We start from the raw sequence: 19368 nt of genomic DNA on the forward strand, positions 1-19368 counted from the left end.
TCGATAGTGAGATTTTGATATCGGGGTCGGAATCCGATTCCAAAAGTTGGAATAGCTCCGTAGTGTTGAGTGTGACTTGTGTGCAAATTTTGGGGTCAATCGAACTTGGTATGGTTGGTTTTGTCATCGGATGTAGAGTTCTTAAGATTTCAAGTTCATTAGGCTTGGATTGGAGGGTGAATCGTGGTTTTAGCGTTGTTTGATGTGATTTGAGGATTGGACTAAGTTCGTATGATGTTTTAGGATTGGTCGGTATGTTTGGTTGAGGTCCCGGGGGCCTCGGGTGAGTTTCAAATGCGGCCCACAGATGCGAGGAAGTAGGTCGCAGGTGCTATTTGAGCAGTGATGGCCAGTGACCGCACATGCGGTTATAGGACCGCAGAAGCGGACCGCATCTGTGGAGAAAGGAGCGCAGGTGCGGTTTCTCCCCGTTTAATGAAATCTCGCAGGTGCGAGGCCCCAACCGCAGAAGCGCGACCGCAGGTGCGGTTCCATGGCCGCAGATGCAGAATCGCTGGGCAGAAATATAAAATTTCGAGGGTTTGAAGCTCATAACACCAAATTTGATTTTTAGCTCGGGAGAAGGCGATTTTGAGAGGATTTTTAAGAGGAAATCAGTGGGTAACGATTCCTTATCCCTTTCTAGTTGTATTCCATTAATCTAATCTTAGTTTTGTAATTTAATTTCGGATTTGGGGTGAAAATTGGGAGAATTGAGGAAACGTTCCCCACTTTAAAATTTGAGTTTTGAGGGAGATTTTGGCATCGGATATTGATTATTTTTGTTTGAGTGTGCTCGTGAGTGAATGGGTGTTCATAATCCGTAACTTTTACCCGATTCCGAGACGTGGTCCCGTAGAGGATTTTTGGGCGTCTTTCCATTTTATTACCTTAGTTTCGATTTCTTTAGCTAAATTAGTTGTTTGTAGTTGTATTTATGTTATGAAATTTATTTGATTAGATTTGGGCCACTCGGAATTGGATACTCGTGGCAAGAGCGTGATTTCAAATTGATTTTGAGCCGGTTCGAGGTAAGTGGCTTGCCTAACCTTGTATGGGGGAACTCCCCCTTAGGATTTGGTATTGTTGTTATATGAATGTCGTGTACGTGAGGTGACGAGTGCATACACGTGCTAATTGTTGAAAAACCCCGCTTTCATTAAGTAAATATTTGTGTTTCTTTTTTGTTGAACACTACTTGCAATTAAAAGCCTACTGTTTAGTTTAGGAAAGCATGCCTAAGTGACTTAATTGTTCTACCTGCTTAAACTGTTACTTGAATTCTGTGCAGCATGTTTAGAACAGAAATATCTATTTTCCTGGTACGAATTGGGATAGAACTGTATATTCTTCTTGAGACTGTCGTGTGTTTACTTTGGGACTACGGGACGATATCCCGGGAGATCCCCTTGCACGTTTACTTTGGGACTACGGATCGGTATTCCGGGAGATCCCCCTGCACATTTATATTTGGGACCACGGGACGACATCCCGGGAGATTCCCCTTGTATTGGATATTTACTTTGGGACTATGGATTGATATTCCGGGAGATTCCCCTGCATATTATGATTTGGACTACAGGATGATATCCCGGGAGATCCACTGGACATTTACGTTTGGGACTACGGGACGGTATCCCGGGAGATCCCCTGTTGCTATCTCTGTGTACTGAGTTATATTCCTTCTGTGATTCTATTCCTTATCGACTGTTAGTATTTTAGTTATACTGTCACATTTCATACTGTTTTCCTTGTTTTCACATATATAACCAGTAGGGCCCTGACCTTCCTCGTCACTACTCGACCGAGGTTAGGCTTGGCACTTACTGGGTACCGCTGTGGTGTACTCATGCCCTTTCCTGCGGATGTTTTTCATGTGCAGATCCAGGTTCTTCTGCTCAACCGTTCTATTAGTGAGGCGGGCGATATCAGAGACTTCGAGGTATATCTGCCGCGTCCGCAGATCCAGAAGTCCCTCTCTATTCTTCCCTTAGCTTTAGACTTCCTGTATTTACTTTTGATTAGACATTCTGGAGCTAGAACACTGTGTAGTTTCTATAGCTTGTGATTTCATGAGATTTCGGGTTTTGGGAGTTTTGTTTTAGTTTTGAGAGTGTGTGTTGTATATGCCGAGCGGCATTTCAAACTCTTTTATTATGCTTTAAATCATAACTTGCCAGTTTCACATTTTATTTCCTTTTTTCGCAATTTATTAGGCTTACCTAGTCGTAGAGACTAGATGCCGTCACGACAGTTCACGGAGGGAGAACTTGGGTCGTGACACTGGTTTGCCTTCTTCCTTTTTGGGGATATGCTTTAGAAACAACAAATTATAGTTTGAATTTGGTTCCTTCAAAGTCAGTACCTTCAACTCCAACAAAATTTTGGACTGGGCGCAAGCCCAGTTTGCAACACATTCGGGTTTGAGGTTGTCCATCACATGTGCTAATAAGGAAAGCGAATAAACTGGAATCAAAGATAGAAGTGTGCATTTTCATTGGATATCCGAAGGGAACGAAAGAAGGTTTATTTTATTTTCCCAAAGAAAAGAAGGTAATTGTTGCAAAAAATGTCAGATTTTTAGAAGAGGACTATTTAATGAACCATATTCCTAGAAGTAAATTAGTTTTACAGGAATTAAGCAATGGAGTAACTAATGACCCATCTCTAAAATGAATCCCGGAAGACAGTATTGACATACCACTGCATTATCGTAGTGGGAGAAATATTAATAGGAAGCAGAACGCACAAGATCAATTATCTGACATATCACAACCCCAAATAGTGGGAGTAATGTTTAGCAACCTAATATTTTTGTGCAGCATGCACTTGAGGAAGAAGTTAATGATATCCTGGCACCGCAAGGCATGGAGGATAACATTGAGGCTTCCGTTCCGAAAAATGATGTTGCGGTTCAACAACTAGATCAAATTGTACCTGTAGTGGCTAGTCGTAGTGGGAGAATAATTAAAAGATCTCTTCGGTTTGAGCTTTTGGGGGAATCTTATGATAGAATCCATGAAGAGCTTAACGATGAAGCACTACAGGATACAAACGCTAAAAACTGGGTTGTTTCTATGAAATCTGAAATAGAGTCCATGTACTCAAATCAAGTTCGAGACCTTATAGAACCACCTACTGGAGTCAAACCCATTGACGGTAGATGGATATATAAGAAAAAGAGAGGAGTGGATGAAAAAGTGTAAACTTTTAAAGCTAGGCTTGTTGCAAAAGTGTTTACTCAAAAATAAAAGATCGATTATGAGAAAACATTTTCGCCTGTAGCCATGCTTAAATCCATTAGGATTCTCTTATCCATTGATGCTCATTATGATTATGAGGTTTGACAAATGGATGTCAAGACGGCTTTCCTTAATGGAATCCTTGATGAGTGCATCCACATGGCACAACCATATGATTTCATAAAAATTGGCAATGAGCATATGTTGTGTACATTAAAGAAATCCATTTATGGATTAAAACGGGCTTCTAAAGCATGGGATGCTTGTTTTGATACATCAATTAAAATTTTCTGTTTTGATTATGTGAAAATAAGTCTTGTGTCTATAAGAAGTGGGATGGAGATAAAGTTGCATTTTTGGTTTTGTACATAGATGATATCTTCCTCATAGGAAATAATGTGAGCATGTTGAATTCAGTAAAAGAGTGGTTGTCCTCGCGTTTTGATATGAAGGACTTCTGACAAGCGGCACATATCCTTGGGATCAAGCTTATGCGAGATCGCAAGCAAAGGATATTAGGCTTATCCCAAGCACTTTATATTGATACTATTCTCACCAGGTTTAGCATGCAAGATTCCAAGAAAGGTTTTCTTTCTTTTAGGCATTCTCTGTCAAAGAATCAATCCCAAAAAACGACCGATGGGATAGAGAAAATGAAGGTGGTCCCTTATGCTTCTGTTGTAGGGAGTCTCATATTTGCTATGTTATGCACTAGACCTGATATCTGCTTTGCTTTAGGCATGGTTAGCAGATTTTAGTATAATCCTGGACGAGAACATTGGACTGTCGTTAAACATATAATCAAGTACCTGACAAGGACTAGGGATTATATGTTATTATCACTCAGGTGATCTTGCACCCATTGGCTATTCTGATTGAGATTTCCCATTAGATAGAGATTCCAAAAAATCTACCTTAGGATATGTTTTTACCTTAGGAGGTGGAGCCATGAGTTGGAGGAATATCAAGCCATCATGTGTTGCTGATTCCACCATGGAAGCCGAATATGTGGCTGCCTCTGAGGGAGCTAAAGAGGCTCTTTGGCTCTGGAACTTTCTGAAAGAGCTTAATGTAGTTCTTTTGGTTCAAGCATTAATTGTGCTTTATTATGATAATAGTGGTGCAGTTGTATACTCTAAGAAACCGCGAATCCACAAAATATGTAACGACACAGTTGTTCGTTTTGAGTGTTGTAGCCCATGTCCCCCATTTACTGCTAATTCTATTCTCAATTTTTGTTATGTGACTTTTTGGGGTAGTTGGTTTGGGTCCGAGGATGTTTCAGAATGAGTTGAGACACTTAGTCACAAGGTTAAAAACTTAAGTTGAAAAGGTTGATCGGATGTTGACTTATGTGTAAACGACTCCGGAATGGAGTTTTGATGGTTTTGATAGCTCTGTTGAGTGATTTTGGACTTAGGAGTGTGTTCGGATAGTGATTTGGGGGTTCGTAGTTGATTTTGGCTTGAAATGGGAAAGTTGGAAATTGAGAAGTTGACCAAGAGTTGACTTTGTAGTTACCGGGATCGCATTATGGTTCCGGAAATGGGAATATGTCCGTGGTGTCATTTATTACTTGTGTGCAAAATTTAAGGTCAATCGAACTTGATTTGATAGGTTTCGACATCAATTTGAAGTTGGAATTTTTTAGTTGTTATGCTTTAATTGAGGTGAAATCGTGTTTTTGATGTTGTTTGATGTGATTTGAGGCCCCGACTAAGTTCGTATCAGATTTTAGGACTTGTTGGTATATTTGATTGAGGTCCCGGGGGGCCTCGGGTGAAGTTCGGATGGTTATCGGATCGAAATTTGGAATCGAATGATTGCTGAAGTGCACCAGGTCTGGTGCACTCGCACCTGCGAAGAATTGTTCGTAGGTGCGAGGTCACAGAAGGGGAAGAGGCATCATAGGAGCGTATTTGGGTGAGTTGCGCAGTGATCGTAGATGCGATGATTTGGTCCTCACTTGCGTGTTTGCAGATGCGGAGAAAAGGCCGCAGGTGCGAGGTTTGGGAGTAAGCGTGGGAAGCGCAAGAGCGAAGGGTGTTCCGCAGATGCAGACTCGCATATGCGCAAGGTGGATCAGAGATGCGGAAGTGGTCTGGAGCCGTTGGATTGCAGAGGCGGAGGAATATCTGAAAAAGCGGAACCGTAGGTGCGGTTAAATTATCCGCAGAAGCGAAAAGCCTGGCAGTGTGTATTAATTCGAGGGTTTCGTGATTTTTACTCATTTTAGACATTTCAAGCTCAAACTAAGGCGATTCTTGAGAGGGATTTCGAGGGGTTTCTTGAGGTCACTTGTGATCATTTCTATTCAATAATATTGTTTCCCCGTTGAATTTTCCACCTAGTTTGTGTGTGTTTTTAGGTGGAATTTTGGGAGTTTTAGGCTAGGGATTGGAGAGATAAAATTGGGGATTTGACCGGGATTTTGGTGTTGGATTTGAGTAATTTTGATATGGTTGGACTCGTGGTTGAATGGGCTTTTGGATTTTGTAACTTTTATCGAATTTTGGGACGTGGGCCCGGTGGTTGACTTTTGAGTTGACTTTTTGACTTTTGATGTAGAACTTAGCATTTTCATATGAAATTGATTCTTATAGCTTGAGTTGATTGTATCGAATTGTTTGTGGTAGGCATCCCGAGGCCGTTTCGCGAGGCAAGGGCTTGTTGGAGTAGGATTTGCACGGTTTGAGGTAAGTAACACTTCTAAACTTGGTTCTGAGGATATGAATCCGTGAATTATGTGTTATGTGGTCGATGTTGAGGTGACGCACATGCTAGGTGACGGGCGTGTGGGCGTGCACCATAGGAATAGTGACTCGCTCGATTTCGTGGAACAATATAATTGAATAACCTTGTTGTTATCCGTATTTTCTCCATGTGTTAGAGAAGTTGAACTATGATTCATGTTATAAATCATGCTTAGGATATATGCTGGTACTTTTGGGACCCACAGAGGTCGTATTACTGTTAAATTACTTGCTTAATTTATAATTATGTACTCAGTCACATCTATCATCCGCATATCATATCTTAGTCTCTGTTGCCATTTATTGATACTTCATATCATCATTGTTTGGGTTGATTTTCATGATGTTGTGAGCCGGAGAGACTGGAGAGATTAGTGATTGAGTGAGGTCGATGGCCTGATTGTGAGGATATTTATGGGATCGGGCTGCACTCTTCAGCAGGCTTTATTGATTCATGCCATGATTGGATTATTATAGCGCTTGGGCTAGATCCACCCCTCCGGAGTCTGCACACCCATAGTGAGCACATGTACCTACTAAGTGCGAGTGCCGAGTGATTGGAAGGATTGAGTGACTATGAGGATGGAATGACTGTGAGGAATGAGTGACCGTAAGGATGAAGTGTATGGGAGGATTGAGTGATTGATACTCTGAGAGTATGCATATGATTTCATCACTGTTTTGTATTTTAGTTGCCATACATAACTGATATATAGATATCGAGACGTATCGCTTTCTTATTTCAGTTGTACTTGACATATCTTATCTGTTTGAGCTTTACTGTTTAAACTTAAAAGCATGTCTACATTTCTGTACTGTATTTTCTGTAATTGAATTGTACCCGTGAGGCTCGTTGTTGCTTTCAACACAATGGCTAGACTTGTTACTTATTGAGTTGGTTGTACCCACGTTACACCCTGCACTTCGTGTGCAAATTCAGGTGCTTTTATGTACGGTGGTTGCTGACGTGGGAGCTATTGTTCAGTTTCAGAGATTATCCAGGTAGCTACCTTGGTGTCTGCATACCTTGACTTTCTTTCCCTTATCTTTCAGTTTTATTTACTCAGTTCTACTTTCTAGACAGTGTATCAGACTATGTCATTATATAGATGCTCATGTACTCAATGACACCCGGGTTTTGGGATATTCTGTATTGGGTTATGACATTTTTCATCCAGCTTTATGAGATTTTCACTTATTTAAACCTGTTTTGGTATATTTTGAATTTGAAAGTATTGGAATGTATGAGTATGTTGGCTTGCCTAGTATCATGATAGGCACAATCACGATAGGTTGAGTTTTGGGCCGTAACAAGTTGGTATCAGATCCTATGTTACATATGTCTCACGGGTCATGAGTAGGTTTAGTAGAGTTTTGTGGATCGGTACGGAGACGTCTGTACTTATCTTCGAGAAGCTGCCGAATCCTTAGGAAAACTTCACATTCTTGTATTTTTTTCATGCGAATTTGTTATTTCCGCGAACTAAACTTCTATTATTCTATTCTCTCACAGATAGTGAGGACACGTGCTACCGGATCAGGCGGACGGCCACCAGTACCACCAGCTAGGGACACGAGAGGCCGAGGTAGCGGTAGAGGCCAGGGTTCTAGATGTGGTTGAGCTGGTGGGACCAGCTCACGCACCAGCTGTGCCTATTATGATTCCAGGCCTTCAGGAGGCTTTGACCTAGATATTGACTATTTGCAGTAGCCTTGCTCAGGCGGTTTCTATTTAGGCCGCACCAACCACTTCTCAGGCCGGGGGAGGTACTCAGACTCCCATCACCCGTACCCCAGAGCAGGTAGTGTAGGGACTTTAAACACCAGGGGTACTACCAGCCCAGCCGGTTGTAGTTGCTCAGGCCCAGGTGGTTCCTGTTATGAGTTATGAGGAACAGATGAGACTAGAGAGATTTGGGAGACTCTAGCCTCCATCATTTAGTGGGGCTGAGTCAGAGGATGCTCAAGACTTCTTGGATAGGTTCCACCGGATTCTTCGCACGGTGGGTATTCTAGAGACTAGTAGAGTCTGTTTTACTACTTTTCAGTTATTAGGGGATGCCTTCAGATGGTGGGAGGCCTATGAGAGGAGCAGGCCAGTTGGTGCAACACCACTTTCATGGCATGGGTTTTCTATTCTCTTCTTGGAGAAGTTTGTGCTACAGATCCGCATGGAGGAGGGACGCATGCAGTTTGAGCAGCTACGTCAGGAGAGCATGTCTGTGACCTAGTATGAGATGAGGTTTTTAGAGTTGGATCATCATGCGGTTTGGGTTGTTCCTACTGAGAGGGAGAGGATTCGGAGGTTCATTGATGGCATCAACTATTAGTTGCATTTTGTTATGACTCATGAGAATGTAGCAGGTGCTAAGTTCGACGAGGTGGCTGATATTACTCAGCGGCTAGAGTTGGTTCGCAGTAAGGAGCGTGAGGAGAGGGAGGTTAAGAGGCCTCGTGGTTCGGTTGGTTTCAGCGTACCTTTTGAGGGCAGTCCTACCATAACAGGGGTCGTCCTTATAGGCCCGCTCAGATGGCTCGTCCAGTTCATCATGGTGCATCATCTAGCCAGGGTTCATACAGTTCCCGTCAGGGTCAGTTTAGGGTTCATCCGTACCAAATTTGGGCATATGTGGAGACAATGCAGTCCTCACAACCACCACCGGGGAGTTACTTCGAGTGCGAGGAGTTTGGGCATATGTGGAGACAGTGTCCCCGTCGCTCGAGAGGTCTAGTTCAACAGAGGAGTCTGGCTGCGACTTCCACACCAGTTACTTCACTACTTGCCAAGCCAGCTTGGGATGGGGCTTAGTCAGCCAGAGGTTACCCTAGAGGGGGAGGCCGATAAGGTGGCATTCAGGCTTGATTTTATGCTATTCCTGCCATGCTAGAGGCTGTTGCTTCAGATGCAGTGATCACAGGTATTGTTTCAGTGTGCAAAAGAGATGCTTCCACATTATTTGACCCTGGTTCTACTAATTCCTATGTATCATCCTATTTTACTCGTTATTTGGATATGCCCCGTGAGTCCTTAGTTTCACCTGTTCATGTATCTATGCCGGTAGGCGATACCACTATTTTAGACCGTGTGTATCGGTTGTGTGTGGTGACTATTAGGGTATTGAAGACTAGAGTTGATCTCTTATTGCTTTCGATGTGATCTTGGGTATGGATTGGTTATCTCCATGTCATGTTATTCTAGATTGTCATGCTAAGACCGTGACATTGGCGATGTTGGGGTTGCCAAGGATCGAGTGGAGAGGTTCTCTAGATTATGTTCCCAGCAGAGGATTTCTTATTTGAAGGCCCAACGGATGGTTGGGAAGGGGTGTCTATCATATTTGGCCTTTGTGAGGGACGTTGGTGCTGATACTCCTACTAGTGATTCTGTTCCGGTAGTTCGAGACTTTCTAGATGTGTTTCCTGCAGACCTGCCAAGCACGCCACCCGACATGGATATTGATTTTGGTATTGACTTGGTGCCGTGCACTCAGCCCACTTCTATTCCTCCGTATCGTATGGCACCAGCTGAGTTGAAGGAATTGAAATAGCAGCTTTAGGAGCTTCTTCATAAGGGGTTTATTAATCCTAGTGTGTCACCTTGGGGTGCACCGGTCCTGTTTGTGAAGAATAATGATGGTACTATACGGATATGCATCGACTATAGGCAGTTGAACAAAGTTACAATCAAGAACAAGTATCCTTTGCCGCGTATTGATGATCTATTTGACTAGCTTCAGGGAGCGAGAGTGTTCTCTAAGATTGATTTAAGGTCTAGGTACCACCAATTGAAGACTCGAGACTCGGATATTCTGAAGACAACATTCAAGACCCATTATGGTCACTTTGAGTTCGTTGTGATGTCTTTCGGGTTGACCAACGCCCCAGCAGCATTCATGCATCTGATGAATAGTGTATTTTAGCTATATCTTGATTCGTTTGTCATAGTATCCATTGATGATATCCTGGTGTACTCACATAGCCAGGAGGAGCATGCACATCACTTAAGGTTGTACTAGAAGGGTTGAGGGAGGAAAAACTTTACGCCAAGTTCTCCAAGTGTGAGTTCTGGCTTACTGAGGTGGAGTTCTTGGGGCACGTGGTGTCCAGTGAGGGGATTAAGGTGGACCCGAAAAAGATAGAGGCGGTTTAGAATTGGCCCAGACCGTCTTCAACTACTGATATTCAGAGCTTTCTCGGCTTGGCCGGATATTATCGGCACTTTGTGGAGGGTTTTCATCCATTACAGTGCCTTTGACCAAATTGACCCAGAAGGGTGTTCCGTTCAGGTGGTCGGATGAGTGCGAGAAGAGCTTTCAGAAGCTCAAGACTGCCTTGACCACCGCTCCAGTTCTAGTTTTGCCTTCAGCGTCAGGCTCTTATGCAGTGTAATGTGTTGCTTCTCGGATCGGTATTGGGTGTGTGTTGATGCAGGAGGGTAGATTGATTACCTATGTTTCGTATTAGTTGAAGCCCTATGAGAAGAACTACCATATCCATGATTTGGAGTAGGAACCTATAGTTCATGCATTGATGATTTGGAGGCATTATCTCTATGGTGCTTGTGAGGTATTTACAAATCATCGGCGTCTCCAGCACTTGTTCAAACAGAAGGATCTAATTTTGAGACATCGGAGATGGTTGGAGCTGCTAAAGGACTATGATATCACCATTCTGTATCATCCCGGGAAGGCCAATATGGTGGCCGTTTCCTTGAGTAGAAAGGCAGTGAGTATGGGTAGCCTTGCTTTTATTCCTGTTGGTGAGAGACTGTTTGCATTAGATGTTCGGGCTTTGGCCAACCAGTTCGTGATATTAGATGTGTTGAAGGCCAGTTGGGTTCTAGCTTGTGTGGTTTCTCGGTCTTCCTTATATGATCGCATCAGAGAGCGCCAGTATGATGATCCCCATTTGCTTGTCCTTAAGGACACATTTCAGCACAGTGATGCCAAGGAGGTTACTATTGGTGATGATGGGGTGCTGAGGATGCATGGTCGGATTTGTGTGCCTAATATAGATGGGCTACGTGAGTTGATACTTGAGGAGGCCTACAGTTGGCGGTATTCCATTCATCCGGGTGCCGCGAAGATGTTCCGGGACTTGAGGCAGCACTATTGGTGGAGGAGGATGAAGAATGATATAGTGGGGTTTGTAGCTCGGTGCCTAAACTGTCAGCAGGTGAAGTATGAGCATCAGAGACTGGGCGGATTACTTTAGAGGCTTGAGATTCTAGAGTAGAAATGGGAGCGTATCACCATGGATTTTGTAGTTGGGCTTCCACGGAAGAGGAAGTTTGATGCTATTTGGGTAATTGTGGATCGGTTGACCAAGTCCGTGCATTTTATTCCAGTTGGGACTACTTATTCTTCAGAACTGTTGGCTGAGATTTACATCCGCGAGATTGTTCGCCTTTACAGGGTGCTAGTGTCTATCATTTTAGATCAGGGCACGTAGTTTACATCGCAGTTTTGGATAGCAGTGCAGCAAGAGTTGGGCACACATGTTGAGTACAACATTTCACCCTCAGACGAACGGACAGTCCGAGCGCACTATTCAGATATTGGAGGATATGGTACGCGCTTGTGTCATAGATTTCGGGGGTTCATGGGATCAGTTTTTGCTGCTTGCAGAGTTTGTCTACAACAACAGCTACCAATCGAGTAATTAGATGGCTCCGTATGAGGCTTTGCTTGGGAGACAGTATGGTATCCGGTAGGGTGGTTTGAGCTGGGTGAGGCTAGGCTATTGGGTACTGACTTAGTTCAGTATGCTTTGGACAAGGTTAAGTTCATTCAGGATCGGCTTCGCACGGTGCAGTCTAGACATAAGTGTTACGCTGATCGGAAGGTTCGTGATGTTGCTTATATAGTAGGGGAGAAGGTACTGCTCAGAGTTTCACCCATGAAGGGTGTTACGAGGTCCGGGAAGAAGGGCAAGTTGAGCCTTCGATATATTGGGCCTTTTGAGGTGCTTAAGAGGATTGGAGATGTGGCTTACAAGCTTGCATTGCCGCCTAGCCTGTCGAGTGTTTATCCCGTGTTTTATGTTTCGATGCTTCAGAAGTATGTTGGCGATCCGTCTCATGTTTTGGACGTCAGCACGGTTCAGTTGGATAGTGATTTGACTTATGATGTGAAGCAGGTATCTATTTTGGACTGGTGGGTTCGATCAAGGTCAAAGAATATAGCTTCAGTGAAGCTGCAGTGGAGAGGTCAGCCAGTTGAGGATGCTACTTGGGAGACCGACCGGGATATACGGAGCAGATATCCATGCCTATTTGAGACCCCGGGTATATTTCTAGACCCGTTCGAGGACGAACATTTATTTAAGTGGGGAAGAAAGTAACGATCCGGCCGATCATTTTGAGTGTTGTAGCCTCGTTCCCCTATTTACTAGTATTTCTATGCTCAATTGTTGTTATGTGACTTGTCGGGGTAGTTGGTTTGGGTTCGGGGATGTTTCGAAATGAGTTGAGAAACTTAGTCTCAAGGTTAGAAGCTTAAGTTGAAAAAGTTGATCAGATGTTGACTTATATGTAAACGACTCCGGAATAGAGTTTTAATGGTTCTGATGGCTCCGTTGAGTGATTTTGGACTTGGGAGTGTGTCCGGATAGTGATTTGGGGGTCCGTAGTTGATTTTGGCTTGAAATGGCAAAAGTTGAAAAATAGAAGTTTTGGAAATTAAGAAGTTTGACCGAGATTTGATAGGTTTCGACATCTATTGTAGAAGTTGGAATTTCTTAGTTTCCGTTAGGCTTGAATTGAGGCACATTCATGTTTTTGATGTGATTTGAGGCCTCGACGAGTAATGTTCGGATGGTTATCGGATAAAAACTTGGAATTGAAGGATTGTTTAAGTGCACCAAGTCTGGTGCACTCGCGCCTGCGAAGAATCGGTCTGTCACGACCCAACCCCCTGTCTTGATGGCGCCCAACACACTGCTAGGAAATCCCGACCTTTCAACAATATTCCTGACTTAAACAGATCATTTGTTGCAAGCACAGACCAAAATTTCTAAACTGTTTTATCAAAATCCTGGAAATAACAGTGAAATGAACTGAAAGTTTAACAAAATACTGCAACATAATACCCAACTAGGACCCGGTGTCACGAACATGAGCCTCTAATATAGAATATCCCCTAATACAAGTCTATCTAAGAGAGTGCGGAAATAAAGAGTAGAGATAGGAAGGAGAGATCAAGGTTGCGAACGCCATGCAGCTACCTCAATGCTCTCCGATACTGCTGTCCTGCTAGATAGTCCTCAATCATCCTGTGATGCACCTGGATCTGCACGCAAGGTGCAGAGAGTAATGTGAGTACTCCGACCCAGTGAGTAATAAACATAACTAATGACTGAAGATAAGAAATCACGAAATAATACAAGGTAAACTATAACTGACAGCCTAGACATTTAATAGTGAAAAAACAAGTCAATGCAGTAACAGTACAGAAGAATCCATGACAGGTAAACAGATAAGTAATGATGCATGAATGCAATGCAACACATAGAACGGTACATTCCAGTACCCGCTGCGGCGTGCAGCCCGATCCGTTTAACGTCGACAACGCTCACTGGGGGTGTGTACAGACTCCGGAGGGGCTCCTACAGCCCAAGCGCAAATAATCAAACCATCTCGTGGCACCAATATCCATATAATACCGCTGCGCGCGCAGCCCGATCCATGTTCGGTCCAGAAATTCACACAAGCCACACGGGCAATGTCAAATAATGGTTCTCAGCTCAGGATGTAAATAAAATAGTATTTTTTTTCAAATCTTAGAAAATGACTGAGTATTTCAAAACAGTATTTGTACTTAGGATTGAAATCCATTAATATGTCAAATAATGTGAAAATCAGTGTTAGTGATCCCTGAAGGATTTAAATAATCGGCACAAAGCCCAATTATGTCAATGAAATCCAAGTAGGATGATTATCAAACAAGTCTTAGTCGAAAACACAGTATGAATACCACTCGGGACGGACTAAGTCACAATCCCCAATCACAAACGACCCCGCACTCGTCATAGAGCGCGTGTCTCGCCTCAATATAGTGTTACGGTGCGATATTCCGGGGTTTCAAACCCTCAGGTCATCATTTACATCTATAACTCACCTCAAGCCGCCGGAAAGTCTAGCTCGCTATGCCTTTCCCCTCGAATCGACCTCCTCGTGCGTCGAATTTGATCAAAACCACAAGGAATACATTACAATAGGCTAAGGAAACGTAACCCAATCGAAAAGACTCGAAAAACATCAAAACTCACGAAGTTGGAAAAACCCGAGCCCTGGGCCCACTTCTCAAAAAATTACAAAACTCACATCACCGGATTCCTCGTCTTGCCATGAGTCCATACATATAAAATTTACCAAAATCGGAGCTCAAATGCCCCCTCAAATCCCAAATTTTCATTTCAAAAGTCAAGCCCTAGTTCTTCCAATTTTACTCAAATTTCCATGAATTTAAAGGTTGATTCTTCAATAAAATGATGTTTCTAGGCCATAGGACTCACCTCCAATCAATTCCCGTCGAAACCCTCTTCAATTTCTCCCAAAAAGCTCTCAAGGTGCTCAACAATGGAGGAAAATGGACCAAACTTCGCGGATGAAATAATATAAAAACCCTTCTGCCCAGGTAAATTTTACTCTATGCGAACGCGGTCAACACCCCGCGTTCGCGATGAACAGAAAATCATTGACCAAAATTAACTCTTCGCGAACGCGGTGACCAACCCGCGAACGCAAACCTTCAGGAGCCTCAACTACGCGAACGCGTCCCCAGGCACGTGAACGCGATGAACAAATACTCAGGGCCCAACTTCCTTCTACGCGATCGCGGAAGCACCATCGCGATCGCGATGATTCCACTCCTAGAACTACGCGAACGCGACCATGAAGATGCGAACGCGAAGACCAAATTTCAGGCCACCCAAATTCCCTCTACGCATTCGCGACTCACCCATGCGAACGCGAAGAGCAATTTTTCTGCAACACCAACAGCTGAAACCTGCAATCATTTGAGTCCAAAAATGGTCCGATTGACCCTCTGAAACCACCCCGAGGCCCCCGGGACCACAACCAAAAGCACCAACCCATCCTAAAACATTATTCAAACTAGCTCCAATCATCAAAACACATCAAACAACGCTAAAACCATTAAATCACATCAGATTCAAGCCTAAGTTTCTTCAAAACTTCTGAAATACGCATTTGATCAAAAACCCGACCAAAACATCTCCGAATGATCTGAAATTTTGCACACACATCCAGAATCACCTAACGAAGCTACTGCAACTCTCGGAATTCCATTCCGACCCCCGGATCAAAATCTCACCTACCAACCGGAATTCGCCAAAATACTAACTTCGCCAATTCAAGCCTAATTCTACACCGGATCTCCAAAATCAATTTTGATCGCACTCCTAAGTCACAAATCATCCCCCGAAGTTGACCGAATCACCGGAATTCACATACGAGCCCTCTAACTCAATAGTCAACATCCGGTTGACTTTTCCAATACAAGCCTTCCTTAAAGAGACTAAATGTCTCATTTTCTACCAAAACCAAACCAATTCGACTCTAACTCACCAAATGCCGATAATGAAATATGAAGAAGCAATAAATGGGGAAAACGGGGCGGTAACACATGAAACGACGGGTCGGGTCATCACACGGTCGCAGTGCGAGGATGCAGAAGCGAAAGAGGCATCGCAGGAGCGGATTTGGGTGACATCAGCAATGATCGCAGGTGCGATGATTTGGTCTGCACCTGCGAGTTCGTAGATGCGGAGAAAAGGCGCAGGTGCAGGTCTGGGAGTAAGCCTGGGAAGTAGAGGAGCGAAGGGTGTTCCGCTGATACGGACTCACATCTGCGCGAGATGGATCAAAGATGCGGAAGTGAGCTGGAGCAGAAAGATTGCAGAAGCGGAGGAATCTCCACAAAAGCGGAACCGCAGGTGTGGTTAAATGATCCGCATAAGCGGAAAGCCTAGCAGTGTGTATTAATTTGAGGGTTTCGTGATTTTTAATCATTTTGGACATTTCAAGCTCGGACTAAGGCGATTCTTGAGAGATTCGAGGGGTTTCTTGAGGTAAGTCACTTGTGATCATTTTTATTCAATAATATTATTTCCCCATTGAATTTCCCACGTAGTTTGTGTATTTTGGAGGTGGAATTTTGGGAGTTTTAGGCTAGGGTTTTGACTTTTGATGTAGAACTTAGCATTTTCATATAATTTGATTCCTATAGCTTGAGTTGATTGTATCGAATTGTTTGTGGCTAGATTCGAGGAATTCAGAGGTCGTTTCGCGAGGCAAGGACTTGTTGGAGTAGGATTTTCACGGTTTGAGGTAAGTAACACTTCTAATCTTGGTTTTGAGGGTATGAATCCCTGAATTATGTGTTATGTGGTCGATGTTGAGGTGAGGCACATGCTAGGTGACGAGCGTGTGGGCGTGCACCATAGGAATTGTGTATCCCTCGATTCTGTGGAACTGTATAGTTGAATAACCTTGTTGTTATCCGTATTTTATCCATGTGTTAGAGAAGTTGAACTACGATTCATGTTAAAATTCATTCTTAGGCTATATGTTGGTACTATTGGGTCCCACAGAGGACATATTGCCGTTAAATTACTTGCTTAATTTGTAATTATGTACTTAGTCACATCTATCCTCTGCATATCATATCTTAGTCTTTGTTGCCATTTATTGATACTTCGTATCATCATTCTTTGGGCTGATTTTCATGAAGTCGGCGTCCACAGACCTTTTTTCCCCTATCTTTCAGTTTTATTTCCTTAGTTCTACTTTCTAGACAGTGTATCAGACTATGTCATTATATAGATGCTCATGTACTCAGTGACACCTGAGTTTTAGGATATTCTGTATTGGGTTGTGACATTTTTCATCCAGCTTTTTGAAATTTTCACTTATTTAAACATGTTTTTGGTATATTTTAAATTTGAAAGTATTGGAATGTATGAGTACATCGGCTTGCCTAGTATCATAATAGGCGCCATCAGGACATGTTGAGTTTTGGGTCATGAAAAAATGAGTAAGCATATTGAGCGTAAATATCATTTAACTCGGGACATAACTCAGAGAGGTGATGTAAAAGTGTTGAAGATCACGTCAGAGAATAATTTGGCAGACCCGTTTACAAAGAGCTTTCCACAGAAGACTTTTTGACAAGCATGTAAAAGAAATGAGTGTTAGATTTGTTGACACATGGTTATGAGTTTAAGTGGGAGATTGTTAGGATATACTATTACCCATGCGGTTTAGCTACAGTATTTTTTTATGGAACAATTATTTATTTAATTTATTCAACTCAATAAAGTATTATTTAAAATAGATCATTTGTTATATGTGTTTCCTTTAATTATGTAGTAGACGATTTAATATATAGAGTTTTAGCTCATGCACAGAAGATTAAATTATCGGTTCTCATAATTAATAAATTATGTTTACAATTAAAAAAAATTGCGCAAAATATCTCGATGATTGTAGCACAAGATTAAAGTATAATTTATCTTGATTATGAGAGTAATCTACTCTAACTTCTTGTGCTAGTATACTTAGCGTATATTGAACGAACCAAGTAGAAAAAAATATATTTTTGTACTGAATATATAAAATATTTTCTCTAATTCAATAAATGAGCTTATACTCCTAATCTTGATATAGTTATTATGATCATTGTGATTTGTTTATTGTTTTGATTTATCAAAAGGTACAACTTTATTTTGAGTTAGTGTATGCATAATAGATTGGACAATAACGAATGACATTTGTGAAATAACAATTAGTTGATAAAATCCATGACTCGACCTTGTGTTTGATAATACCTCTTTATGTAGGCTTATAAGTTCTCATGTGAAAACCCGGCCGGTGAATTTTGTATACGAAATTATAAAAGATTTAATTAGTTGATTAAATTAAATTGTTAGTGATTTAATTTAATTAACTGCTATTTATAATCTTAATAAGGGTAGTTAAACAAGTGTTGGTGAATTTTTTAAATTTATTTTGAGGAGTTCAATTGCAGTTTTTAGTGGACTAAATTGTGATTAATTATAGTAGAATTTAATTCGCTCAAAATTTTTGAATTAATACTATAATTGGTAGCCTCTCATTATTTCTTTGGTCCCTACTATACCTATTAAAAACTTTGACAGACTTGGGAAGGAAGTTACTTGGAAGAAAAGTTCTCCAATGAATTGGATTAAGATTCTACTACCCTAGGAGAATTCTACACATTTTTGGGGCAATGTTTTGGCCTAATTTCGTGTGCTACAAATAGAAGACCAGCTTCACCTAATAAATCTTCAGAATAGTAATATTTGCCCACATAAGTATCTTTGTCTAAGGCTTACTAGGAACATAGCAAAAGACTGTAGTCCTGAATTCTTTCCTTGTGAACGAGTTGTGCAACAGTTTCAAGAGATTAGTGCTTCTAATCTCCGAAATTAAATCATTGTGTAGTTACATGTATGTGATACATGAATTTATGCTTGCTTCTGCTGCACATGTTCTAACAAAATCTTGATTTACCCTCCATTATTATGGAGATGATAAAATTTACACTTGTTGTTATCAAAATGGGTAATTCCCTTATGACTAAGGGCAGAGGCTTTGCAACACATGTCCCTCTTTACAAGGGAAATCCATCAAATTTGTCGTTGAACAATATTACTTAATCATAATAAAATGATAAATGTGTATAAAAACACATATATTCATTAGGTGATAAATGAGGCTCGAAGTATGAGCATCTATGGATTCAACAATTTAATGAGAAGGTGACTCCAAGGCCTGCGAGCGCGACGACAGGTTTACCTAGAGTCTCCACAGCAAACCCGAACAGCTAGCTAATGATCAACCAACTCCGAAGTACTTGGGTCTACACAAAAATGTGCAGAAAGAGTAGCATGAGTACACCACAACGGTACCCAGTAAGTATCAAGGTTGACCTTGATGGAGTAGTGACGAGGGATAATCAAGACGCCTACTGGACTAAACAACCTGAACTAGTATGAAGGTGAACTAGTAGGGGACAAAATATAAAGCTAAGCATGATAGGAATAACTAAGTAATGCTTGTAAAAGGAAACTAAGAATAACAATTAGCAACAGGGAACAAATAGGTAATAACGTTGTAGAGTAAGCTGAACACAGTTTAAGTCCGGTGAAATCAAATAAAGGAAAATAAGTAACAACTCAATAAGAAAAACCGCTTTCACACCAGATTTATTCAAGAATTTTCACGAGGTACCAAACCTCATATTCACAAATTACGAGTCTCGATCCATGAACCCTAATCACTTTGCATCTTGTGCCCACATTACAATTCATAACAGCACGGAAGACTC

General features: G+C 41.9%; 1 protein-coding gene across 1 annotated transcript; it reads left to right on the forward strand.

Annotated features, from left to right (window-relative positions):
- Positions 1-345: 345 nt before the first annotated feature.
- Positions 346-3206, forward strand: LOC109212494. The gene is made up of 3 exons (XM_019376140.1): positions 346-483; positions 1883-1942; positions 2823-3206. The coding sequence occupies exons 1-3, from the start codon at positions 346-348 to the stop codon at positions 3204-3206; spliced, it is 582 nt and encodes a 193-aa protein (XP_019231685.1).
- Positions 3207-19368: the final 16162 nt, after the last annotated feature.

This window comes from Nicotiana attenuata, unplaced genomic scaffold (genome assembly GCF_001879085.1).
Source record: "Nicotiana attenuata strain UT unplaced genomic scaffold, NIATTr2, whole genome shotgun sequence".
NCBI lineage: Eukaryota > Viridiplantae > Streptophyta > Magnoliopsida > Solanales > Solanaceae > Nicotiana > Nicotiana attenuata.

Coding starts and splice junctions, on each gene's coding strand:
- LOC109212494 (XM_019376140.1), top strand. CDS start 346: ATGGCCAGTGACCGCACATGCGGTTATAGGACCGCAGAAGCGGACCGC. Junction 484..1,882: donor CCGCAGAAGCGCGACCGCAG/GTGCGGTTCCAT, acceptor TTTCATGTGCAG/ATCCAGGTTCTTCTGCTCAA. Junction 1,943..2,822: donor GCGATATCAGAGACTTCGAG/GTATATCTGCCG, acceptor ATTTTTGTGCAG/CATGCACTTGAGGAAGAAGT.